The sequence below is a fragment of the Penicillium arizonense genome, assembly GCF_001773325.1.
Source record: "Penicillium arizonense strain CBS 141311 chromosome Unknown PENARI_contig018, whole genome shotgun sequence".
In the NCBI taxonomy this organism is placed as follows: domain Eukaryota; kingdom Fungi; phylum Ascomycota; class Eurotiomycetes; order Eurotiales; family Aspergillaceae; genus Penicillium; species Penicillium arizonense.
Window position 1 is genome coordinate 90641 of NW_019173295.1, and position 25858 is coordinate 116498.

Consider the following 25858-nt stretch of genomic DNA (forward strand, 5'->3'; position numbering starts at 1 on the left):
TGGATATTCTTGCAAAATGCCGCATACCCGCCTTTGATCTGGTGCTCGTTTACCATTGGAATATCTGTTGGCTGGTTCGTTACCAGAGGCAATCGCAATTTTCAATTAATGGCCAAAATTCCAGGAACACTGTTGTTCAACTTATGTCATCTCGGACATTTACGAAGCCCCTTTACAACTGGGAACTGGGTGACCTGGGCCTGCTCTCGCTAGCGGAATTCATTGGTTCTATCCTTGCATTTTATGTAGGTGGTCGCTTGATCGACATTGTCTCTAGGCGAAGCACTGCTCGACATGGCGGCGTTCGTAAGTCGGAATATCGACTACCTGCTGTCGTGATCCCTGGCGTGGTTGGATCCGCAGGAATTCTCATTTTTGGTCTTTGCATCGCACACAAAACTCATTGGATCGGCCCCGCAGTGGGTACTGCTATGCAGGCTTTCGGTGTCGCCGCTATCAGCAACGTTGCGGTGACATACTCGCTGGACTTATACAAAAAAGTTTGTACTGTTTAGATTGTTTCCCTCGCCAGTTTCATTGACGAAAAATTAGGTTACTGGTGAGGCTTTGGTCATCATATTCGTGATCCGGAACACCATCGGGATGCTGGTATCGTTATACGCGGCAGACTGGATTGAACGTCAAGGACCTGCAGCTGTCTTGGATGAAATGACTGCGATCCAAGTCGTGAGCATCCTCTTCGCGACCCCCCTTTTCATTTGGGGTAGTCATATTCGAGCTTCCACTTCACGATATGGTCCCAAGCGTTTCCAGGATTAGTGAGCGTTTTTAAGTTGATACTTTACGCGTTTCTTTGGTCTATAGGCCCGTGAGCATATTAACCAAACATTGCATGTCATACAAAGGGTGTGTTAGACGAGGCTACGAGTCGTCATCTGCATGACTATCTCTCCGTAGGAAACATTTCCGGATAGTAGCCGGCCGACTGGATATGGCAGCAAAAGGTATACAGATACCGAATTTGCTTTGATGTCAAGAATCAGGAATCGAAACCTGGTAGTTGGCTTGGTAATTGAGCGAAGCCAGCGAGGCTAACCTAACTTTCAGACTCTTCCAATCGAGGGATAACTCGTCCACCCAGGTATCAAGGTCTTCAGCTCGGTATCGGGGTAGCCGACAGAGGCCGCAGATCATTGTTTCTCGACGTCTGAAGTGTTGTTCTGCTCGCAGTCCCCTCCGGACTGCCCGGAAGTTTTTCACCTCTCAATTATGCTCCCACATATTGGATCCATAGTTGATCATGGGTGTATCATTCCCCGGAACTACGTGATAGGCGGCAAAATAGGACTTGAAGCATTGCCGGCATCTCCAGAATCTCGAAGCCGAAGTGTATATCAAAGCCGAGAACAAGATTCTCCCGGCAAACCGTATAAAGTGGGAGCCGAGCCGACCACGGTTCATCAGTGAATGCAGCCGCTCATTCGTCCACCATAATGAAGAGATGCGGATATTTGGCCAAAAACGGCGATCGGCGGGATCGACAATCGGCACCACATATTTAAGTCGCTTGTCCTTGGAAGTTCTGATTCGAGGGATTGTATCTCCAACTCCCTTCACGGGGCTCATTCCAAATGCATCGACTCCATGTGCTTCTCCACGCGCCACCCAGGCTCAAGGTATCTCATCTATGGTGACTCTCGACTCAAACTTGGACTCGTCGATGGACATAGTCGCGCACGTTTTCCTGGTGGACCATATCTACAGTACCGCCGGTCTCGCCCAGGTCCTCTTTTCCACTACCGGTATATGATCGACATGAAACGACCCATTAAGTATATCATTCAGGGTCCGGCTATCAAGCCCTTTCAGAATCAAGGCATGGCATGTCGAGCTTTGCGGATGGCCCAGTTCCAATCCAACCAGGACTTGTCTTCGGGATATGGGGCCTTGGGGATCCGATCCACCATACATGGAGGCAAGCATTAGGGCAAAATTTGGTACTCATTCTCGAACGAGTATGGGTGATCACAACGCTCGATGTTGTGCTGCCGATCGTCCAAAAAGATATAAAATACCCTCTGTATCCCTCCTCAATCCTTCTTTTCATCAAGCAGATCAGAGATCAGTTTTCTATTCCAATTCTTCTTTGCACAAAGACTTCCTTCGCTTTTACGAGTTATCGTTGACCGACAACTCTTCAATTCTCCCCAATCTTTTGAACCGTCAAGTCTTTCATTCAATCACATTTTCACAATGAAGACTTCCTTCGCCGCTGTTGCTCTTGCTCTCTCCGGCTGCGCCATGGGTGCTCCGTTCTCCAACGGAACTCGCCCTGCTTTCACTTCTTCTCCTCGTTCGACTTCTGCGCAGGTGTCGTCGACTGACCCGCCTCTCCCCAACCCATTCGCTTCCTCCAGCACTGGCTTGCCTTCTGGAACCCCCTCTTCCGGTGCACAATTCTCTAGTGGCGGTGTCCTGAAGCGCGTAGAGGCTCTCTCTATCCCCACGGATCTTCCCTCCCTGGCATCCGATGCTCAGTCTGTGGCTGCAGCTCTTGCTTCTGCCGGCGCTGGTGCCCAGAAGCGTGGTGAGGCGCTTTCGATCCCCACGGATCTGCCCTCGCTGCTCTCTGATGCCCAGTCTATCGGCTCTGCTTTGGCATCCAGTGGTGCTGGCTCTAAGAAGCGTGGAGAGGCGCTTTCGATCCCCACGGATCTGCCCTCGCTGCTGTCTGATGCCCAGTCTATCGGCTCTGCTTTGGCATCCAGTGGTGCTGGCTCTAAGAAGCGTGGAGAGGCTCTCTCTATCCCCACCGATCTTCCATCCCTGGCATCTGATGCTCAATCGGTTGCTGCGGCCCTTGCCTCAGCCGGTGCAGGTGCCCAAAAGCGTGGTGACGCTTTGTCAATCCCTACCGACCTGCCATCATTGCTGTCCGATGCTCAGTCTGTTGGAGCCGCAATCGCATCCGCTGGTGCCCAGAAGCGTAGTGTGTCTGAGCCCATTCCCACTCCGACTCCCACTGGAACTCCTTCCACTCCCCTTGGAACCGCCGTCCCTACGCCTTCTAGCAGTCTGTCTACTCGCCCTGCCTCCTCTGCATCTGCCACGCCTGCTGTGTCTTCTTCGGCTGCTGGTTCTGCCTCATCGTCTGGCCGTCCCCTCCCCACCCCTACCGGTGCCTCGCCTTTCAGCCAGCCTCTGGTCTAAGATCCAGCTTAAGAAATGGTCATTAAACATCCCAACACTAGGCTTGGAGCCCAGTTGGGATTGTCGAATTGCCCGTCTTTGTGCAATATTTCCGAATGTTTGGAATAGTCGCTCGTTTTGACGGAAGATCTTGTTATTTATGAATTATTTTATTAGATTGGGAATACATTTTATCAATTGAATCTACCTTGACATTTTCAGTGTCGATTATCTTTCAATTGTCTATTACTCTTCTTTGATTTGAACCTTTACTCCCTCAGGAACATCGACCTCTCTCAAATGCTGTACCGTCACATGTTGTGGCACAGTCACCCTGTATGATTTGGTAAAAGTCAAGCTCCGGTCGAAACAGTACTAGAGACAAGCACTCACCTGAAATTGTAGCTGGGTGGTAAGGATCGCGTTGTGATCGCAAGACCGACACCTGCTCCTTTGCTTTCTAGTGCCTTCTTATATCTAAGTGTGATGTTTAGTGCTTGTTCTGGAGCTCCTCAGAATGCAGGAATCCCTACTTCTCATCGAAAGGCTCAAAACTCCGCCAAGCGTCTTCGCTGTCAAACTGAATATGGAAACGCTGCGCGTACTTTGTTAGCATGATATAGACCTCCACATGGTACCAAGTTCAACTTGAATGGAGCGATGACTAACGTAAGCAGCCATATTTCAAGAGCAATAAACTAATACAGTCAATTGAATGTTTGAAGCCGAGTCAACAAACATATAGCGTTGGAGCCAGTGACGTCATTGTGGCAAATTGGTGTGTTTATGTTCGAGCACTAAGCGTTTATAGCTCCAATTTCGATGCATCTAGATTATCTGTTCAAGAAGTTAAATAGTTATTCGTTATCATATGTAACAGAAGCCCAAGACACATCCCTATTTACGGACCATTCAAGAGCCGTCCAGATTTGAGGGCGCAGGGTCTATGGGGCATCCGGAAGTTACGGACTTGATTAGTGGCTCCATGAAGCTTCCGATGTGCTGTAAATGTACTAGCTAGGCCCGCGTCTTGCCGTGACGGTGAAGGAAAGTGTAGGTGAAATCATGAGAGGAACAAGGTATTGTGTAGGCAGAAAAAAGGATGCACTACAATCGTTTCACCAAACCCAGTAACTAAACCGGGATATAGGAGTACTTGAGATGTGGAAGCTGAGAGAGACGAGAAAAGAGATGCAGATATTAGATCACGGGGTCTTGTCTTGGCTTACCCTCAACATCTCATCTCTTTTGATTCCCAACATCCACACATACAGTATCACACTTGATCTGCCCCATCTGTACTCCGTACACACAATACAGGACACAATGGCCTCCTACCTCTACGTGTGACCCCAAGCCAATAGTGTGTGGAGCTGGTGGACCCGTGTTTGCGCGAATTGTGTACATCGACGCCATCTTCTGCACTGTGAGATCACTGGGAGATCTGCGCAAGATCGAATCTTGAAATGAGCTGCATTATGTATTATGCATTCGAAAGCCATCCACATCAGGCCACGGTCTACCGTCCCATCCAGCCCCCATCCACTGTCAACACCTCGCCACTCACATATGCGCTCGCCCGGCTGGCCAAGTACACAACTGACCCCTTGAAGTCATCCGGATTCCCCCATCGTCCGGCAGGGATTCGGGCTAGGATGCTGGCAGCACGTTCCTTGTCCTGGATCAAGGCCGTGTTCATATCGGTCGCGACATAGCCCGGCGCAATGGCATTGACATTGATTCCTTTCGCTGCCCACTCGTTTGATAAGGCCTTAGTGAGTTGTGCCACGCCGCCTTTCGCTGCTGCGTATGCGGGAACTGTGAGACCCCCCTGGAAGGAAACCAAAGATGCGACATTGATGATGCTACCGCGTTGACCCGCCCGGTCAGGGGTGCGTGTAAGCATGTGCGCGCCGACGTCGCGGCAGAGGGTGAATACCGTCGTGAGATTGACTTGGAGGACCTATACCATCCATCAGTGGTAGTGTGACTAATCATCCCGAGAAACTTGCCTCGTCCCAGTCCTCGAGCGGGAAGATGTGGCTTGGATGTCGGCGCTGGATTCCCGCGCAGTTGAGGAGAATGTTGATGTCGTGACCACCCTTCAATACACTCGAAACGAGTAGCGACACTGAAGCTTGCGATGAAAGATCAGCAGTATAAATGGTCGCTTTCCGCCCAAGGTTCTCGATCTGAGACTTCGTCTCTTGGTTGCTAGTGTCTCTCTGAAAAGAAGTCAGTCACCTCCAATGACTACAGATATCAGATTTGTCACCTGGACAAGAACTATATCGGCGCCAGCTTCAGCCATTGCAATGGCCATAGCCTGGCCAATGCCACGGGTACCACCCGTGACGAGAGCTGTTTTTCCTGAGAGAGAGAAGAAGTCCATGGTGGAACCTGACGATGTTGTTCACTATGCGTCCAACGTCGATCGTGTCCTGCGGGGAGTAGCCCGCGTCTTATACCATCATCTTTCACCCCCACGCTTTCCCCCGCATCGGAAAACGGCATGAAGCGAATGATTACTACTCGTGAAGCACATACGGCTCAATTTACCCGAATGAGGAGTTCGGGTTTGCAAATGCTAAGGTCAAACTGTCATGCAAGAATTATCTATTGGATATATGATTACCACTCCCGAATGGAGCCGTCTGGTCCATAGAACTCCTTGGGCTGCCACGGCATTGTCTCCTGGCTGATCTTCCGCACGAGGTCCTCGTCAATGTCAATACCCAGACCTGGCTTACAAGGTGCAGCCACATGGCCCTCCTTGATATCGAAGACTGTCTTATCCACCAAGTAGCTGTTCAGGTCAATGTCCCCTGCTTCTACGTTGTAGTGCATCCCTAGCGACATCTCTTGGATAACAAAGTTAGGGATCGAAACCGCGACCTGAAGCGAGGCGGCCAGAGCAATGGGCCCGAGAGGACAATGGGGCGCGATAGCCACATCGTAGGTCTCGGCCATGTTTGCGATCCGCATTGTTTCTGAAATGCCTCCAGCGTGGGCAATGTCGGGTTGCAGAACATCCACCGATGAGTCCTCCAAAAACCGCTTGATATCCCAGCGAGTGTATAGGCGTTCACCAAAGGCAATGGGGATTGTGGTGTGCTGTGAGAGCTGTTTGATTGCCTCGGGATGCTCGCATAGCAGAGGCTCCTCAATGAACAGCGGCTGGTAAGGCTCCAGTGCCTTCGCCAGCTGCTTAGCCATTGGCCGGTGCAGACGACCATGGAAGTCCAGGCCTGCATCAAGTCCCAGAGCCTTCACTTGCTTCAGTCGTTCCACGCAGGACTGCAAGACCGCTGGGGAGTCAAGCCAGTTGACATCTTCGGTGGCGTTCATTTTGATACACTTGAGGCCCTGGGCGATTCGTGCTTTCCTATTATCCTGGCATGTTAGTAATATGCTCCTCCTTAGGATGCTTGTAGAAAGCTCACGCTGCGGCCTCGACCTCACTCGGTCGGTCACCTCCAATCCAGGCGTATACCTGTACCTTCTGGCGCACCTTGCCACCCAGCAGCTGATGCACCGGCACACCCAACCTCTTGCCCTTCAGATCCCACAGTGCGATGTCAATACCAGACAGGGCAGACATGAAGACAGGTCCACCCCGGTAGAATCCTAGTCGCCACACCGTCTGCCAGATGTGCTCAATGTCACTGTCCAGGATTATTAGCCTTACAGCAATGTCTATGGTATTCTCAAGCATACTCGGCCTCATATCCCACAATGCGCGGGATAATCTCATCCAAAGCACCCTCGACAGCGAGTGAATGTCCTTCCAGAGTGCCCTCTCCCCATCCAAACTGACCCTCTTCGTCGGTCACTTTGACAAACAACCAGCGGGGCTTCACCCGGAAGTACTCGATTGACTTGATCTTGACCATTTTTGAACGTGAGAAGTGTACAGTATGATCACAAGCAGGATGCAACCTGGTTAAATGTCAAGAGCTCCCCGCATAGCCAACACCCCACGCGGGGGCGTCGGGAAAAGTCCGGGGGTCAACACCCCCACGCCAAGGGGGTTGTCTGCATGTTTCTATATATGATTGGCGGGAAAACCTCAGGATGCGGTACACATGTGTATGCTGTCATGATCCTCTTTGTAGTAAATTATTCTAGTACAGGTAGCGGAAGTTCGCATTTTCCTTGTCCGTCAGGTCGCTAAACGCCGTTCGATCCAATTCCAGCTGTCGGATATAGTCATTGTCTCCTCCTGGCACCACATTCTGTGCCCGGTCGCGACGTCGATTCTCCCAAGCAAGAGCAATTGCGAGGAACACAATCAATGCGATTTCGATGAGGTTCGCCACGATCATCGACCAAATACCCAATGTATAGCCCGGTGCCTGTTCAGCTTTGTAGAAAAATGGTCCTGCAATATTACCAGTGCAAACACCTAGGAAGATCATTGCGTTGGTAACAACCTTCTTGGTGTGGCCTGCAATATTTCCTGTGAGGATCGAAAGGATGATCACAAATGAAGCATTGTAAGAGCCGGTCAGGTAGTAGCAGATCAGTCTCGCCACACTGTTGGACTCAGCTACAAAGTTGAGACCGAAGGAACCTGCTAGAGTCGGGAGAACAAACACGATGGCAACCATGCATCGGTTGTTGCGTGGCAGTCGGTCATTGATGAACACGCTGAGTAGGATCATCACTGCAATGAAGGCACCATACGGGATTTGCATAAGAGTTGTAACCACTGAAAACGGGTCAGCGCCATCAAACGATTCTATAAAATATGGAGCACCCACGCGTTGAATAGCCGAATCCCTTGATAATCAGGGTCCCAAAATTTGAGATGCCTCCATTTGGGATATTTGCACTGAGGCCAAGCAGGAAGAATGTCCAGACTTTCCAGTCAGTCAAGGCCTCGAAGATCTGGTGAGGCTTCATGTTTCGATTCTCTATACCAGTCTGGTTGTCTCTCAGTCTTTCAACTGCGAGTTTCTTCTCACGGTCCGACAGCTGTGGCGCTGTGACTGGGGAGTCCGGGAGGAATATGACCATCACAATGCCCCATACGCAGCATAGAGCACCGATAATCAAGAATTCGTACTTCCATGAAGCCAGGGATCCTTGGATCTGGCCAATTCCATATCCCAGTAGACCACCGACCGCGATTCCGAAGCCATTGGCGGTGTACCACAGTCCAATCCGAATAGGTTGTTGACGACGGGTATACCACATGCTGGTAATAAGCATGAAAGCAGGATCACTGTCAAAAGGCCACTAAGATAATGCACAAGTAGCACGCTTGATGTACACATACCTGCAGGCTTCAGCTGCGCCCGATATAACTCGCAACACAGCGAGTTGGGTGAAGTTTTTAGCAGCCGCTATCAAAATTAGACACCAAACAATATCTCAAGAGAGTGGAAATACCCTGTAGCATGAGGAAGAACCCCCAAAGAAAGATGTTGACACCAAGATATTTGCCGATAGGGAACCGCTGCATCAACAGGTTGGTTGGAAAAGACCAGACTAGGAAGCCAAAATAGAAGACACTCGACAGCCATGAATATTCGGCCCCGGAGAGATTCAAGTCCTCCTGGATTCCAAATATTGCAGCATAGGATAGCGTGGTTTTGTCGATCTAAACATCAGCAAACGTACCTCAGAGACTCAGATAGAACATACATAGTAGAACGCATAGCAAACCGATAAAAAGGGCAGAATCATCAAGTCGATCTTGCGAACCAGTCTCTTCTCCTCGCCAGGCTCAAAGCCTTCATGCATCTCATCCAGGTTATCAAACAAAGCCAGTGCTGCATCTCCATTATGAATTTTGCCTGTATCAGTGGCGATTCCAGAGCCCTCAACATGCATAGCGGCTGGTTTGGGGACGTTGTTGTCTGCCATGGTGGAGATGATGTTTGAAGCTGCGTGTGGAACCTGGAGTCCATAGATATGATATACTGGGGAAAGACGCACTACCCCAAAATCCCCGCAAGCAATGGACCCCCAAACGGAGTCAATATCTCCGTCTCGAGAGCTTAAGGGACCCCCACGCCAAGGATCGTCGGTGGTGCTTATAATGAGCTGATCCCCGTCAGTCACATGGAATGCAAGTTCGCAATGACACTCACTCGTCAGGAGGTCAGCCAGCACAACAGCCGGCAATCTTGCTGGGTCGTCATCCATGGAGCTGTCTACGATGTCACAGGTGAGGTCTTGTCTTCAGTGGAATTTCCTAAGCTGACTCCGTAGACTTCCTTGACTCCCACCCAGGAGGGCCCCAAGTGATCTTGCGATGTGCGGGAAAAGACGCAACTGAGGATTTCGATTCAGTTCATGCACCTGAGCTATTGAGCGAGGTCCTCCCCGAAAGTACAGTTCGAGGTCATATTGATCTAGCCGAACTGCAGGTGCTTGACGCGAAACTGAATGACACAATGCAAACAAAGTCGGACTCCAATGCCCCACCATCCTTGCACAGTCTGATCAATCTACATGATTTCGAACATGTAGCGCAAAAGCATCTGCCCGCTAATGCCTGGGCCTATTACTCGTCAGGAGCCGATGACGAAATCAGCAAGCGCAATAGTGCCCGCGCGTATCAAAAGATCGCACTTCGCCCACGTATTCTGCGCAAGATCCCCAGCGTAGATACTACAACTTCAATCTTGGGACATTCGGTCTCTCTTCCGGTGTATATCTCTCCGGTGGGAATCGCCAAGCTCGCCCACCCAGATGGTGAATGTGCGCTCGCAGCTGCAGCAGGCAAGAGGGGCCTTGTTCAAGTACTTGCCAATGGCTCAAGCATGCCGATCGAGCGGGTGATGCAGAGCCGTAACTCACCCGATCAGCCTATCTTTCAGCAGCTCTATGTGAATAAAGACATCCAAAAGTCTGTGGATACAGTGCGTCGAGCTGAAAAGGCTGGGGCTAGCGCAATCTGGATCACGGTTGACTCGCCAGTGGTGGGAAAGCGAGAGATGGACGAACGGTTGAATCTGAATGTCACAGTATGTCTTAAGAGTCCCCCGCGTTGAATATCCCAGCTGACAGCTCATATGCCACTGATAGTGATGCCCAGGGCCAGGGAGTAGCCAAGATAATGGCTAGTTCGACATCTCCTTATATTGACTGGGAGATTCTTACATGGCTCCGTCAATACACAAGTCTCCCCGTGGTAATCAAGGGGATACAATGCGTTGAAGACGCCGTAGTGGCATATGAACATGGTGTTCAAGGCATTGTTCTCTCCAATCATGGAGGACGTTCACAAGATACGTATGTTTTACCTAGGTCGTTCCAATGGTGTTTCCGTTCTCACATTCCACAGGGCTCAATCGCCACTTCTAACCCTTCTGGAAATCAAGAAATTTGCGCCTCATTTGATTGGAAGCAAAATGCAAATCTACATTGATGGTGGCATTCGGCGAGGTACTGATGTCCTGAAGGCTATTGCGCTTGGTGCAACTGCTGTAGGACTGGGGCGACCATTCCTGTTTAGCATGTCGGCTGGGTATGGAGAAAAGGGTGTGCTGAGAATGCTTGATATCTTACGACAGGAGATAGAGACAAATATGGTTTTCCTAGGAGCGACTAGTCTCAAAGAGTTGAGGCCTGAGATGCTGAATGTCAGTCGACTGGAGAGAGATCTCATTGGTAGTGTGAAGCTATAAATTATAAATCATAAATCCTGACTATTTATACTTGCTTCTGTGCTTGGTCTCAACTGCTCCTTGTATCCTTCCATTCTGACTAGTAAGTCTGATCCAATCTACCTTTAGCAAAGGTAAAGAATGACCTAGAAATAAAAAACATCATTGGTGCATCAACAAGGCCCTCAAGTGCTCCAATGCCAGCTCGTCTGCCGCTGATCTCGGCATTTGAAGTTGACCCCCACGCCCTCGGCCGCCCTCCGATGCGGGGATGAAACGCGACGAATGTTCATATTTCCGTCGCTTTGATCTGTTTTATCGCAATTCACACCATGTCAAGCCAAATTGATGTTCTTCTTTACGGGCTCGGAGCGTAAGTAGTTCTATCCGCTCGCGAGTTATATGCTGACCTCGTAGAATTGGCTCCTTCTATGCCTTTATCCTCAGCAAATCCGACCGCGTTCGCCTGACGGTCGTGGCCCGTTCCAACTACGAAGCTGTGAAAGCAAATGTACGTTCGATAAGAACGAATAACAACAATTGTTAACTCTTTCTCGATAGGGCATCACTATAAACAGCGAAAACCATGGCCAGCATACTTTCCATCCCCACCGAGGTACGTTCAAACCACAATCGGTCAATTTGCTTAGCTGACACTCTGTTAAGTGGTAAAGTCTGCTGCTGAAGTTTCCCCAGTGGATTACATTGTGTGCGCGCACAAGGCCATCGACCAGGACGAGGTGGCTGGTCGGTTGCAACCAGCCGTTGACCCCAAACGAACTACTATCGTGGTCATTCAAAATGGCGTGGGGAACGAGGAACCATTCCGGAAGAGATTCCCCGACAACACAATTATAACTTGCGTGGTAAGAGCTTCTCGGTTCCTCCAATTCATAGTTTAGAATCTAACTCCCATCAGACATGGGTAGGTGCTACGCAAACAAGTCCGGGCATTGTCAAGCACACCAAATCCGAGGATATGCAGATCGGTCTATTCCCAAACCTCACAGTCAACAGTCAGACCGAAAAACAACGGCTCGAGACATTTGCCGGCCTCCTCCGGAATGGAAAGACCCGATTCCAGGTTCTTGACGATATACAAGTACAGCGATGGGAGAAAGTCGTCTGGAATATAGCATGGAACTCATTGACCACACTCACCATGGTGGACACTCAGACCTGGCTGCACTCCTCTGAAGACGCGACACCATTCACACGCCAATTGATGCAGGAGGCTATTAACATTGCGCGTGCCTGCGGTGTGCCACTTAAGAATGAGCTCATTGACCAACAGATGGACAAGATCAATGCCATGCCTGGTATCGGAAGCAGCATGCAAACCGATTGCAAATGCGGGCGGCCAATGGAGATCGATGTGATCTTGGGTTTCCCAGTGCGCAAAGCTCGAGAACTAGGCATTCAAGCACCTTATGTGGAGGCTCTATATGTTCTTCTTCGGGCAGTTGATGGCCGACTCAGGGCGGCGCTGTAAGAATAGACTTGGTTGGAACAGAGATGACGATCATCTCGTTTCTAGTTCAGTCTAGCGAGCATCAATGACATATCATGCTAGAGAAGTTCCACCAATAACAGTCTAGATGATTCACGATCGTCTGTTTTGATACTCCAAGTAGGGTGACCTGGTGTAAGTGCATTCCCCCACGTAGAAGTCCCCCCACGCATTGAGTCATGTGTAACTATTGGTCCTTTGGTCCTTGTGGAGCCTTGCCGTGCACCAATTCCCGCTTGATATTGTGTAGGCTGCTGTGTGATTCTCTTACAAGCCCCCACGCGACATAGCCTGGCGATATCCATCCTTCATGTTGGAGCTGTGGGAGTACCATATACTGTGGATAGAGCGATCAATGAAGAGGCCAAGGGAGTTACAAGCAGAGATATTTAGAATCCAATTTTCTGGGTGACGGGTATCAATGACTGGGAAGATTAGAGCGTAGGCAAGACGGCGCCTTTGCTCATAAGCAGCCCTTTGTTCTCGGGGCTCAAGGAAGAATGTTTATAGATATGAGGTCAAATATTTCATGGATATCATAGACACCCGCCCTTCAAATTACTGTGAGGAAAGGGGGGCGGACATACAAAAGGAGTCGTGAGAAACCACAACACCAGTCCAAGATTCTTTGTACAGTATATCAAAGCGCCGTTGCCACGTAAGGGCGAATGTTCCCAATGCAACCAGACAAAGTAAGAGCCAGCTTGCTTGTCGATCGATCCATCTATACCTGAGCGCCCAATATTTCCAACGCGAAAACGCCCATATCCAAAATATATCCGGGGAACATGATATAACACAATCATCAAAAGAAAAATCACAAGCGATAGAACATATACCAGGGGATCAAAGCTGAGTCGGGCTCTGCGGCCTTCGAATTTCCTGTAACTGAATCGATGTATTTTTGTCGCCCTCTGGTTCTGAATCACCAGATCGGGCATCTGGAGGCTTAGTAGTCTCCGGTTCCTGGTCTACCGCGAACCTCCAGCGGTTGTCGGCACCCATGAACATTCGGAAGCCGTAACGTTTGTTCAAAGATGTGAGGTGTGCATGCCGTTTGGCACTGCTCCATGTGTGAGTGTCGGCAAAATCATTAAGCATCTGGCTATGGGAAATCCAAGGAATGACAGCTCCAATGGAACGTGGCATTCGCGGCGCTCGGAATCGGCCACGACGGGTCCAAAATACCAAGAGCACCACTATTGTGTCAAATACAATGATAGTCAAGGCAATGGCAAGCGACGGGGCCGACGGGACCATGCGCCAGGTGCTTCTGGTGACGGTGGCATTCGTGGCCTGAATGGGCTCGATAAGGGGCTCTAGGTAGATGTTGCGCCATATTGAAAAGTAGGTGCTATATACCCACTGAAACACGGTTTGAGTCATATCCATTAGGAGGTCGGGGTTCAACGAGTCAAAATCAGGATCTTCGCGCTGGTAAAGACGGGCAACGAGGAAACCTGCCCAGTCATACGATGATACGTTGTATGTCCCGTTCCGCATAGTGGTGTTGCCGACATAACTGTTGGGGATGGCGGCAAAAACTTTGTTGAACTGCCCGAGACTCACGGTCGCGTTGTCATACATGGCTCCTTCCGTGATCGATGTATTGGCCACCGGGTTATGCCATGCGATCTGACCTTTCTCATCGAAATTGATAGAGTAGTCCTGCAGTTTGGCCTGAGGCTCACAATGCAAAGCAATGGTATTGTCGTCGGTGATTGGCGTATCTGCCAAGTAGTCCCACCGGCCAACGACCAAGACAGTCGAGGTTTGACAGATGTCAGAATGCTCGGTGTCATCTGGAGATAGAAAATGAATGGAGAGAGCAATTCCTTCATCCTTGCCCTTTAGCGGTGGCATGCCTGCGGTACACTCCATCGAAGAGTTGCCGAACAACTCATACCGCCAATATTGACGACCGCTGGTTTCGTTGTGCACAAGCGCGTCGGTTGAAAGTGTCTGACAATCCAGTGTGGTACCCACCCCAAGGGTTGTTGCCCCGTAAGTCACATCAGCGTCGCTGTTTTTCACGTGGACGGGAACAAAAGATTGGTTAGGACTTGTCCATGGCAGCATAGGGACTCCACTGGTGATGCTGGTCTGTATCAGGTCATACTCAGTGAATTGAGCAGCAAAGTCAGTCTGCCAAAAGATGGATTGGCTGTAGTTCATGGTCAAATCCTGGGTTGCCAGAGTAGACGTTGCCATTTGTTGCGTGAAAAGTCCGCCCGCCACGACAGTGAGAGCCATATTGACAACACAGGCTATAGAGACCAGTCCCAGTAACACATGTCTGTCACGTACAGACTTGAAGAAAATGGCAAACGGACTTTGGGAGGAGTAATTCAAGGACAGGGAAGCTCGTGCGGACGCATTCCCACGTTGAAGGTGGACCCAAGGCTCCAGAACGCTAAGGTTTCGGTGGATGGAGGTGCAGAGAGACCCCACAGACGAGGCTACGACCGAGGGTAGGAAGGAAAGAACAACCTGGAATGAGCTCGAGTCGCCCTGAGTCAGGTGGCGGAAGCGGCCGTCCTTGAGGAGGGAAGAAATCACCAGTCCCATGAGAATGATGACAGCAGCCAAAGCTAGGAACTCCACGAGAAAGAAGGGAATGACGAGAAAGTGAGGCATCGGATCAACATGGGTTTGGAGATTCTCATCAAGTTGAACGGGTGAGCCTATTTACATAGTCAGTCGCGGGTCTTCAAAGGGACCATATAGTGCCAAAGAAAGTACATACCATCTTCGGCAAGAATCTCCAACCGATTGCCACCAGGGCCCGGTCGCCAGTAACATCTAGCCTTTTTGAAGATACGCCGAAGTTGACGTGTGGAAAACTGATGAAACTCAGCGACTGGCTCGGCGAGGATGTTAGATGGGTGAAAGACATCCGCAGTGATACTGCACATAGCACCGATGGAGCCCGGATCGCTTTGGAGGAAGATTGGTCGCGTACGGTACGTGTAAAGGAGGTACAAAGCAGCCAAGATCGCCGAAACCAATATGAGCTCAGACCAGATAGCGGCAAAGTCGACGACGGCGATGGCAACCTGGTTGGAAAAGCGTGACGCCGGGATAATGGTAGGTTTAGTGTCTGGATCAAACAAGCGACCGAGTGTCAACACAAACGTCTGTTTTACATCACGTTCAATCTTCGATTCGAATTCAGCTTCCGTCATGACGGTCGACGTGTCGAGCACCAAGAGCGGCTGAAGTTCCCCTAGTTCCTGGCTGATCACAGGTAGCTCAGTCACCGTGCGTCCTCCTGTGGTAGCGTTTTCACGAATAAAAAGCAAGTCACTCGTGTACGGAGCGCGCTGGGAAAGCAGGGCTTGAAAGTGCTCGATGCTGAACTCAGCATCGGTAAGCGTGCGGGTAGTGGTTGGGTCGATTTTGATAGACATGATGGAGCTGTTCGAGTGCATATTCACTTGAGCCTCCGCTTTGTGATACAGAATGTCGCAAGCGAAAGCGACACCCGTCGCGGAATACTGGATCGAGCTGGACGTCGGAGTCGAGCTTGACGTCGAAGTCGAGCTGGTCGCATTCACCCCAATAATCATGCCATAAAGGTCATAAGGATCGCAGCCGGACGCTGTAAAGGCCTGACTTCGGCTCGGAAAAGACTCCTTGGCAGCATCACTGATAACTGGTTCCCAATAACGCACTTGGAGGTAGTCGGTTTGAGGAAAGAAGACACTCTCGTATTGGAAATCGAGAGTGCATTTGTTGGCTCCCCCGTACGCATCTTCCAGGTCAATCCCAGTCGCGTTCCAGGTGATGTTTGGAAACTCCGCGTCAGTGTCATCGATACTCACAGTAAGGCTGTCACCAATAAGAACATTCTCACAGGACACTTGCGCCCAATACAAAGTTTGATCCAGCGTCCACGTTGTACTTTCCTCCAGGTCGCTATCCGGAATCTCGACGGGTGCCACTGCGTATTGAGCCGACCGAGACCGGCGGAGTTGTTCGTCTGTAGAGAGTACGGAGTCGACAGTGTTGTTTGCCTGAGTTGACATCCAGTTCGTCTGTGTGCTCAGGTCAACTAAATTAGGCCAACTTTTCATAGATCCATAGTCGATAACCGTCACTTCGCGCAGCTCAAACAGCGTGCTCTGCAAGGCGGGAAGAATCATCCGTATCGAGAGCGTCACGAACGAGACCCAAAGTACTAGCCAGTGATGACGGCGTGCCGCGTTGATCGGGGTCAAAATGGTTTGCCCAAAGTTGTAGTTGATGAAGAGGACGCTCGCCGGCGCCCCTTCCGGGCGTGACAACTGGAAGTACGGCTCCAGGCGAAGAACATCGAAATCGGTGACGGTCCAGACCAAAACAAGCACGAGAGAAATGATAATCGGGACGTAATTATAGGCGAAGGTCTGGATCGCGGAGACATCGTCGGTATCGTTGAAGAAGAAAAGACCCCCTTCGCGATAGCTATACTGCCGTAGCCCCTCCAGGCACAGCAGCATCGTCAACATCAGGCATACGAGGGCGACAAGGTAGGGCGGGCGCAGGGCCACTGGGCGCCAACCTCTGTTCGGGGCTGGGGGTCGAGGCAAACGAATCGGGGGAAGACCTAGATTGACTAACATTAGCCATGTCCAGCACGGAAAGGAGAAGACTTACCCCGGGCCCAGAACCCCCGGGATGCCTCATCGTTCATGCTGGATGGGCGTAGGATAGAAGGGCATTGCCGACAGTCAGGAGTATATCGCCATGATAGAAGAAAAGTGAAAAACCGGGACAAAAACTTGATCGACAAAGCCAAGAAAGATTTACATGACGTGGGAAGAAGGGAAGAGTTGGGGGAACGCGTGGACGTGGGGCCAAGGTCTTGGCTCAACTTTTTACGAGTCGACTACAGTAGACTACAGTATGTAGTCGGGCTCAAGTTGCTTGGAATATGGAGTTAGTCTTCTATCAGGTTGTGCTTCTATTTTATTTCTGACATTCTTTCTTTTTTTTCTCATTCGGAACGGGTACCTTTTTCAGGTACCTGAGATTATTGCCCTGGATATCTCACTGAACCAGCAATTTAGCAGATCTGACCTGGAGTAAGCAAGTAGGCCAGTGGTTCATTTCTAAGGTAGTCAAAGAATAACGTCAGGTTAGCAAGATGAGGGCAAGTGATAGTACCAGTAAAAAAAAAAAGAATCAACATCAACCCAGCAATATATATGTCAAAGAGTTTGGTGCTAATATGTACTCTGCCTAACTAAAGTTTATTCTTTCTTCCAATTGATGTTTTCTATCAAGGAACTAAGCCGAATCAATGTTGATTCCCGCAAATCTTACAAAGGGATGCTAAGTGAGCTGTAGAGGAAAAGGCTGAAAAATGAGACCTCGCGGCCTTGGAGCCTTACTGCCTTGGCGCTTGCCAACCCGAAAGCGGTATTACATTGATCCGTATCTTCTATAACCTCATCCCTGAGTCCCTTAAGCACGGGACATGGTCGAGGAGCTCATATATGGTCCTGGTAAGCTTAAATATATATTATTTCTATCAAGACTGGGGTGGCCCATTCTGCTACCAAGAAGCACTCGACAAGGCCTCACCAGAGGGTGACCTGGTCTTCGCCTGCATCGCACAGCCATCCGGAAACAAAATCTATCACACCTGCTAGCTCTAACCATAGAATCCTCTCTAAGATAAGTGTATCCGACGTCCATGGCAGCAATATCGAGCAAAACAAGAAAATCGGGGCTATTGACGAATACCTCGGTGATACTAAGCATACCAAGCCTTAGGAGGCTCTCAATACAATGGGAAATATTCCCTATTGTTGAAATCAGGGTGATCCCTGGTGCATATCCAAGGTATCCGAAAGTGCCCAAAAGTGTCCAAGATAATTTGATTTCGTACCTTAATATCCGAGTATTGCCGAGGCCCAAGACGGAGCCCCTCAGCGGCCCCCTCACACGCAAACAAACACTTAACACAGCTGCAACGAACATACTGAATAATTCCATTATTACATACTAATCATGCAAGCAGTGGTTTTCAAAGGTCCATTGCAAGTCGCGCTGGAACAGAGGCCGAAGCCTGAGATCCAGGCATCGACAGATGTGATTCTGAAAGTCAGATACACAGCCCTCTGTGGCAGGTGAGCAATGTGACACATTCCACAGAGAGACGGCTCATGACAAGTGTTAGCGAGCTGCACGTATTCCGTGGACACCAGCCCTCTGCAAATGGATTCATAATGGGCCATGAGTTTACAGGAGAAGTGATTGCCCCATGTCTTTGAAACACAGCAGGGCTAACATTCCTTGGTATAGGTAAGCTCAGTCGGACCTGACGTACAGTCCTTCAAGCTTGGCGACCGAGTGGTCTCGCCATTCACCGTGAGCTGTGGGAGCTGTTTCTACTGCAAACGAGGCTTCTCCTCTCGATGTGCCCGCAGCCAGCTATATGGCTCAGCGGTACTCGATGGCGGACAAGCTGAATATGTTCGCGTGCCGTTAGCTGACTCTACTTTATTTCACGCTCCACCTGAGATTGACGAAAAGAAGCTGGTCCTAATGGCGGACATCTTCCCTACTGGCTATTTTGCAGCTTCTAACGCTTTTCGAGCCTTGGACCCCAAGGAGATTCAACAAAGTACGGTCCTTTTATTCGGCTGCGGCCCAGTGGGGTTGTGTGCTATTGCCAGTGCTTTGGATTATAAGCCGAAGCATCTACTTGCTATTGATAGCGTCCCAGCGCGGCTAGAAGTTGCCAAAGGTCTAGGAGCAGAGCCCTGGAACTTTCAAGAGGATGAAACCGGCCTAAGGCAACGAGTCAAGGATCTCACCGAAGACCGAGGCGCAGACGTGGTCATTGAAGTGGTTGGACATAGTAGTGCTTTGCGCATGGGATTCGAGATGCTACGACCATGGGGGCACCTCTCCAGTGTTGGTGTCCACAACCAAGAAATCCCGTGGACTGGAAACGAAGCCTATGGAAAGAATCTACGCTTGCAAATGGGTCGATGCCCGGTCCGAAGTAGGTCAACCGAAATCCTATCTCAACGGGTACTGACGAGCGATAGGCATTTTTGCACCGGCTATGGAATTGTTGGCGAAGAAGCAGGATGTCCTAAAGTATGCTCATTACCTCCTACGAAAACGACATGAAGACTTACAACCTCTAGTTTCATGACTCATGATATTCGACCTCTGTCTCAGGCTGTTCAGGCGTAAGTTATCTCGTTTACTTGATAACGTTTGATTAACACGACAACAGATACGACGATTTCAATGAAATGCGAAGTCAAAAGGTCATTTTTGAAGCCGACAAATAGCGATATCAGTCAAAACACTGATGGACTGTTGATTCTCCTGAATCTCAGATTGAATTGGGAGGAGTTCTCCTGCTGGCATCGGGTTTGCATGTGGTGATGAAAAAATAGTGTATCACGAAAAGAGCAACAATCCAATTTACACCTCCCTACATGCAGTAGGAGGACAGTACCCATGATTGCACGCGAAGCTACATAGCCCCAAATAGGAATCATCCTCTCCAACAAGTGGTACTCCATGCGCTCCGGTCGTGGGTGGAGTAGGGACTGGATCACCGTACGCATTACAGAGGCATGGCCCCGGCGGGCAATACCCATAATTGCAGCAAAAAGCGCACAGCCCGATATAGTTCTCAGGACCTGATCCAGCGACGCAAACACTTCCTCCCCCTCCACCTCCACCTCCGGCAGGGGGGCTGGGCGAGCTAGTAGGCGGGGACGAAGGCGGAGTAGTGGGTGGTACAGTGGGTGGAATTGTGGGCGAGGTAGTTGGTATACTACTGCTTGTTGTGGGACTGGGAGGACCAGGAGGAACAGTGCCTAGAGAAGGAGTAGGTTGGCAAGTGTGAACACGCAATCCCTGCTCAAATGCAGCAAGTCCATCTGGCTGGAGAGGATCGCTGAAACCCGGCGGAAGGGTTCCCACTATATATTGCGTATTAGCAGTAAAATCATGAGAAAACAGGTATTTCTGCACTTACCATAGGCATTGAAGTTATACAGACCACAGACACAACCATTGATGATCTGTTTCAGACTTGTGCCAGAAAGAATTGTCTGTCCATTGCGAATTACCGCGAAGCTTTGTGAGCCAATCCCCATTGGAATTTCTTTAGCACTTGCGCCAGCTGGTGCATCATAGTTATAGACACTTCCCCCACTATTGACCTGGACCGTGGCTGGAGCCGTGAGCAAGGAAACCACAAAGACGGAATCATGCATGGATTGCCATCCATCGGGTCGTCCCATGAAATAGTTTCCACTACCATTATTTGCTGGAACCATGCATGTATCTGTTGCGTCGCAATCAACACCTCGAGGCGCCGGTCGATACCAGTAAACCAGCTCATCTGAAGAGATATGACTGTCGGGAGAAGACTCGCCCGCTTTGAACGCAGCAATGAATGGTTTTGAGATATCTAACCATCCATCGTGGGGCCTAGAACAGTTAGCCACCTGTATACGAATGAATTGGATATCATCGGGATCTCACATGTCGTTCACCCATTTGGACGCGCCGTCATCGGTGTGTGGGGACTTCAAAGGTCCGATATAATGACATTCTCCGTAGTCATTCCATGTCACAATCTCAATGAAGCGCGGCTTCAAGGCAAGAATTTCATTCCATCGATTAAACCACAAGAGGTCAGATGGGAAGTTCCAATTCTTACTGTAAGAAACCTCAGGTCCAAAATGAGTAAAGAACCACGGTGAGACGGCTATATTATCGTTAGCAAGAATCCTAAGGAAGTTAGTATAGGCATTGATATACTAACGGGCGACATAGGCTTTTCCAGCAAGTGCATCGACATAGACATGGTCTCCATCGGCGACAGAGAAACTTTTTCCAGCACTTGGAGCTTTATTGTTTCCATTATTTGGCCATGCCATCCAGTTCAAGAGGCCATCGACTAGGGAAATGTCGGTTCCATATGATGGATGGAAGTTTGGCGCGAAGAAAATCGGTCTACCCACTGCCGCTCGCAATGCTGCTACATTGAGTCCGTCACCCGCAAAGGAAGAGACAAATATCTTGTTATCGACGATGAGTTGCGCGGGCCTACTGCCATATTGGGCAATTTTCTGGCCGATTGCCCTAGCCTGTCCGATATTCCACCAGTTGAAATCGAACGATATGAAAACCTTCATGTCATTGTTGGCAGCGGAATCGTATGCCAGTTGGAGTTGTTGGTCAGTATATGGGTCAACGCCGATATTAAGCGCAAATGCATCAATTCCTAGGGATTTGGCACGCTTCATATCATCGTCATAGTCAGAAGAACTATGCCTATCACTAGTAATTCCGATCTATTTGACCAATTAGCTAGATGCCAAATCGTACTAAGTGGGAGTCTCACCATGAAGTGGGCAAACACCAGCCGGTCTGTTGATTGTCGTTTGTCAACACGGGTGCCATTATCGAAAGCAGATAGGGCATCTGCCAACATGCATAGGACAGCCAACAGAGCTGGTAGAAAACTACTTCTATTCTTCATGCTTGGAAGTTGCGCAAGAGCAGTCTCTTTCTTGGTTAAATGGATGTATCTATGCGTGGGTCAGCCTAACATCCTTCAACACATCCCTCCATTGACAAGAGAAGCTCAATTTTAGCGCTCACGTTCGAAGCTTCTTAGCATTGACTTTGGTGGTATTAGAACCATACAATAGTTCACGGCTTTCTTCCAATGAGCGTGTGGTCGCTACAAGAATCTGCACACTAATCGATTCTAATGACTGAGATTGATGTCATTGAATCTGCGAAACTATATCAGTGGTGATCCTTGAGTATTTCTAAGAATGGGTGATTGGAACGTCTGAGGGTCATCTGCCGAATGTACAGCAACAACAAAACCCCACCCTGTAGGCCGTGTCATGTACTTTAATTATCGGTCATACGGAAGCCAAATCTAAGGGGCACGCGCTCTCTTCCCTGCCAAGGAAGTTGTTGATGAAAATCCATCCGATTATTTTACCGAGTGAGAATGCTGCGTTAGCATTTTTCTATTCGAGGTCATGTGCGTAGAGCCCCTAAAGAGTATTCAATGAGGGTTATTGTACTACAATCATAGGATGTAGACCAGTAACACCCCAAATTTATCTAGTCACCAGGAAACCAACTAACCTCCCGAATGTAACCCACGGGCTATAATTTCTACATTTGGCGGTGATTTAAATGAACAAGAAATAATCATCGAAGTCAAATGCTTCTGTAGCCCTGGCAATACAGATTATTGGATACCATGGAATTGTGAACATGGCTTAACCAATTAGTACACACTTTCCTTGAGCTCGTTGCCATAATACCTGGGTGGAAATCAAGAAGGAACAGACAACACTGACCAATTCAACGGTTGCCGGTGTAAGTGGGAAGAAATCGAACCCTGCCTTATCAGAAATTTTATCTGTGCCAATTTCGTACTTCTCTCACTAGTTTGCTTACGACTAGGTGGGTTGGATAGCCTACCTACGTATCGGATCGGTTTGGGCTTGAAAGAGACGAAAATTAAGTAATAACCGAGAACCGAAAAGGAACTTTGCGGAGTATATAAGAAGGAAGTCACTTATTTCCCGTCACTTTGTTTGAAGTGATTTACATTGATCTTGGCATTTCTCACTACCTCCCGGTCTCGCTCTCTATATGTGCAACATAAAGAATCAAAAAGGGAAACTCACTGTTGATCAAAAAGTTTGCTGCTATTTCAAACGGAGTGTACATTTACGATACTGCCCGTCGAGCAGGATGAGCAGAAGCTGAGCCCAAAAGAGGTACATAATAGTGACATCCGAATAACCTTTGCTCTTAGATACCGATAATTCACTCCCTAGAAAGAGTAACAGCGTGCGAGTCTTCCCCACGAGTGTTGACTAGTGTTGACTAGTGACAGTCTGGGTGTGATTGTCTATTCAAGAAAGTATCACGGTGTCATTATGCTTCCGCCGTGATGAGACATTAAGCTAGCATATCCGATAACTGCTATGTGTGCAGCACTCTAGACCGTGTGGTGCTACCTGCTGCTAACAGTCAGCGATCATGAGCAGCGAAAAAGAAAAGGTAATTATATGATAAAATCACGTAAAAAAGGCACGTAGATCATCAGGCCAGAAAATATTCTTCTGTGATAGGTTATCTCTGTCCGGATGACTATGTGTGAGGTTGCTAAATTGCATGAAACACTCAGTAAGCCCTCACTCACTCAAACAGCGCTAGAACATAAAGATTTAGATCCCATGCACATTGTGCGCTACTGTGGATGCTAGAAGCGAGAGTAAAGACGTCAGCGAAACTTGAAAACGCCCCGTAATAAACACAAAGTACTAGAAACGCCAGCATAGCTTCCCTGCTATAAGTTATCGATATGTGTGGGGAACAGATCAGCTGTTGTTGCCCGATCGTACGAATGCCTAAGCCCTCAAAAAAAAAAAAAAAAAAGGGTTGTTTACTTATCCGCTCTGATCTTGATATTTTTTATCCCGAGAGCCACAGAATCCTTATTCTCAGCCTCTAACATACCGCATTGATTTAGAAATATAAATAGAACCAGGACACGCGGTTATGACTTTAGCAGAATTTCTGCACTGGGCTAGTTAGTGCTTGGCAGTGGTTAATAGTGCTTGTTAGCGGGAAAAGAACTTTTCGATCCTAATTGACTCACAGTTTTCTATCTTGCCAGTGACAGTGATAAGGAATTGCTGCACAAAGCGTTTTAAAATAATTCGACATTAATCGTCAAGTTGCATGCTTCTAGAAGCTGTGAAAGCGAAGAATCATATCAGTCTTGTGGGGACTGTGCCACGCGGCATATGCGTGTGCCCGTCAAGTTCGAACTCCACCGCCTCTAAAGTGGCTGATTCCACTACGCTTGTGCAAAAATATGCTACTTAACCAGGAGTCGATGTGGCGCGGCATGGCCATCAAACGCAATCATAGACCAGAAAAACGGGTTAAACCTGTTGAAGGGTGGAGGGTATACGTATCCCGACGTCGGGAGTCGCGTGTGGCGGATAAGTCTTAAAGCATGTTGACCCCCGTACAAATTGCATCAAGGCTTTTCACTGCTCTGCAACTTTTATCACCTTACTCGAGCAGTCATGCGCGGCTTAGTAGTCGCCTTATTAGCGGTACAGTGCGCCCAGGTACTCGGCCGCCCTCATGCCGCCGCAAACACAGAATGGGTTCCGGCTAAAACTACAACCACTTTGAACTCAACGCCAATGCCAGAGGCAGGCGAGACTGCCAGACTTCATGAGAAACGTGGATATGGTGAAATTCTCTTGGCCAGAGCCACTACCGAAACGACCGACTCATCGACATCCACAACGGAGAGCACAACGTCGACCACAAGCACGTCAGACACAACTACCACCACCTCAAGCGAGTCAACATCCTCTTCTACATCCTCTTCAACAACTACATCCTCAACTACGACTTCATCAATCACCACTTCTACGAGTTCGACTACTTCAAGTACATCGACATCTAGCAGCTCAACGAGCAGCACATCTACAACAACTAGTAGCACTGCAACTGCAACAAGCACCACCAGTGCCGCGGTGAAAGCGTGGAATCACAAGGGAAACATTGCAGCAATTGTATTTGGCTGCTGTCTCATTTCGCTATTTTCGGGCATCAGCATCGTTCACTGTGCTCGCGATAGGGCGAAGGCGCGACGCATCGCAGCGCGAGAGCTGTTGGAATCCAACGCTTCATACTCAGCAATCCCCCCTGCAGCCACTAAAGGGATATCCACTCCTGAGGTCAACAGCGTTCGGTCCTCGATGATGTTCACCAATAAGCCACAGACAAGTTACTTCCCATCAACACGGAGTGTCCCTTCGGTGTCCAACTATCACAGTCACACTCCTTCAGAAGCCTCGCAACTCACAGCGGATCAGATGTCTACAGGGGAGCAAACATCGCGACCGCAAACCAGTGACGCTAATACGCCTTTGGTTTGACGCAGCCTTCCACCACGATAGACGCCACAATGTGAAGCCAGTTAGACTGTTTTCTATATGAACATATTCATAGCTCACCAAAGACATGCTTTATGAAAATTCCTCGTTCTTGTACATCTTATTGTACTTGCGTATGTAGTCAAACTAGGTTCTCCAGGTGGTCCAAGCGCTCAAGTTCGACGGTTCTTGGAGATCTTTTCCATTCGCCTCCCAGACTCATATTGTCGGTCGCTGATGAGACATATGTAAATGATCATGTCTCTGAAGAATCCTACTTGGTCCCTCAATTATCACTCTCGCTTACTAGGACACCTATGACCATGTTAGGATATGGATGTTTTCACTGCGGCAAAATGACCAATTATTGACAAGGAATCCTTTATACAGCAGACCCTCCTCGCAAGGGTTATCTATCCTACTTGGGCAATATTCCGATGTCAATTAGCTCAACATTGTGTTGCAAACAAAGCCTCTGATTGGATGTATATCATGGTCATGAACCAATGACGGTCTGTGGCGCAAGTTGCTCCTCACCTCATTTGGACTCTAAATTGATTAAAGGCTGATAGAGGAAGAAGATAATATGATGATAATTTCGCTTATGCACACAA

General features: G+C 49.0%; 11 protein-coding genes across 11 annotated transcripts; 6 read left to right on the forward strand and 5 right to left on the reverse strand.

Annotated features, from left to right (window-relative positions):
- Positions 1-143: 143 nt before the first annotated feature.
- PENARI_c018G02524 (uncharacterized protein) lies at positions 144-780 on the forward strand (the record flags this gene model as incomplete). Its single annotated transcript, XM_022634506.1, has 2 exons — positions 144-500; positions 553-780. The coding sequence occupies 2 exons, from the start codon at positions 144-146 to the stop codon at positions 778-780; spliced, it is 585 nt and encodes a 194-aa protein (XP_022485477.1).
- Positions 781-2214: 1434 nt separating this feature from the next.
- PENARI_c018G06535 (uncharacterized protein) lies at positions 2215-3171 on the forward strand (the record flags this gene model as incomplete). Its single annotated transcript, XM_022634583.1, has 1 exon — positions 2215-3171. The coding sequence occupies one exon, from the start codon at positions 2215-2217 to the stop codon at positions 3169-3171; it is 957 nt and encodes a 318-aa protein (XP_022485589.1).
- Positions 3172-4698: 1527 nt separating this feature from the next.
- Positions 4699-5542, reverse strand: PENARI_c018G10597 (uncharacterized protein; the record flags this gene model as incomplete). Its single annotated transcript, XM_022634656.1, has 4 exons — positions 4699-4705; positions 4755-5113; positions 5262-5375; positions 5426-5542. 4 exons carry the CDS (start codon positions 5540-5542, stop codon positions 4699-4701), a joined length of 597 nt encoding a protein of 198 aa, XP_022485600.1.
- A 239-nt stretch (positions 5543-5781) lies between these two features.
- Positions 5782-7043, reverse strand: PENARI_c018G04530 (uncharacterized protein; the record flags this gene model as incomplete). The annotated part of the gene is made up of 3 exons (XM_022634543.1): positions 5782-6535; positions 6594-6815; positions 6868-7043. The coding sequence occupies 3 exons, from the start codon at positions 7041-7043 to the stop codon at positions 5782-5784; spliced, it is 1152 nt and encodes a 383-aa protein (XP_022485497.1).
- A 231-nt stretch (positions 7044-7274) lies between these two features.
- Positions 7275-9021, reverse strand: PENARI_c018G08885 (uncharacterized protein; the record flags this gene model as incomplete). Its single annotated transcript, XM_022634625.1, has 5 exons — positions 7275-7861; positions 7914-8377; positions 8432-8498; positions 8545-8755; positions 8800-9021. 5 exons carry the CDS (start codon positions 9019-9021, stop codon positions 7275-7277), a joined length of 1551 nt encoding a protein of 516 aa, XP_022485647.1.
- Positions 9022-9237: 216 nt separating this feature from the next.
- Positions 9238-10790, forward strand: PENARI_c018G01582 (FMN-dependent alpha-hydroxy acid dehydrogenase; the record flags this gene model as incomplete). Its single annotated transcript, XM_022634488.1, has 4 exons — positions 9238-9325; positions 9370-10127; positions 10199-10395; positions 10448-10790. The coding sequence occupies 4 exons, from the start codon at positions 9238-9240 to the stop codon at positions 10788-10790; spliced, it is 1386 nt and encodes a 461-aa protein (XP_022485657.1).
- Positions 10791-11101: 311 nt separating this feature from the next.
- On the forward strand, positions 11102-12261 carry PENARI_c018G00305 (ketopantoate reductase family protein; the record flags this gene model as incomplete). The annotated part of the gene is made up of 5 exons (XM_022634468.1): positions 11102-11142; positions 11187-11280; positions 11331-11385; positions 11436-11635; positions 11689-12261. 5 exons carry the CDS (start codon positions 11102-11104, stop codon positions 12259-12261), a joined length of 963 nt encoding a protein of 320 aa, XP_022485650.1.
- An 864-nt stretch (positions 12262-13125) lies between these two features.
- On the reverse strand, positions 13126-16954 carry PENARI_c018G04507 (DUF3433 domain-containing protein; the record flags this gene model as incomplete). Its single annotated transcript, XM_022634542.1, has 3 exons — positions 13126-14963; positions 15026-16867; positions 16918-16954. 3 exons carry the CDS (start codon positions 16952-16954, stop codon positions 13126-13128), a joined length of 3717 nt encoding a protein of 1238 aa, XP_022485602.1.
- A 1540-nt stretch (positions 16955-18494) lies between these two features.
- PENARI_c018G06374 (uncharacterized protein) lies at positions 18495-19574 on the forward strand (the record flags this gene model as incomplete). The annotated part of the gene is made up of 5 exons (XM_022634580.1): positions 18495-18518; positions 18571-19276; positions 19323-19374; positions 19425-19469; positions 19517-19574. 5 exons carry the CDS (start codon positions 18495-18497, stop codon positions 19572-19574), a joined length of 885 nt encoding a protein of 294 aa, XP_022485464.1.
- A 209-nt stretch (positions 19575-19783) lies between these two features.
- PENARI_c018G05509 (glycoside hydrolase family 71 protein) lies at positions 19784-21787 on the reverse strand (the record flags this gene model as incomplete). The annotated part of the gene is made up of 6 exons (XM_022634567.1): positions 19784-19790; positions 19910-20216; positions 20273-20730; positions 20785-21010; positions 21068-21599; positions 21650-21787. 6 exons carry the CDS (start codon positions 21785-21787, stop codon positions 19784-19786), a joined length of 1668 nt encoding a protein of 555 aa, XP_022485473.1.
- A 2593-nt stretch (positions 21788-24380) lies between these two features.
- On the forward strand, positions 24381-25247 carry PENARI_c018G00934 (uncharacterized protein; the record flags this gene model as incomplete). The annotated part of the gene is made up of 1 exon (XM_022634477.1): positions 24381-25247. The coding sequence occupies one exon, from the start codon at positions 24381-24383 to the stop codon at positions 25245-25247; it is 867 nt and encodes a 288-aa protein (XP_022485628.1).
- Between the last annotated feature and the right edge of the window lie 611 nt (positions 25248-25858).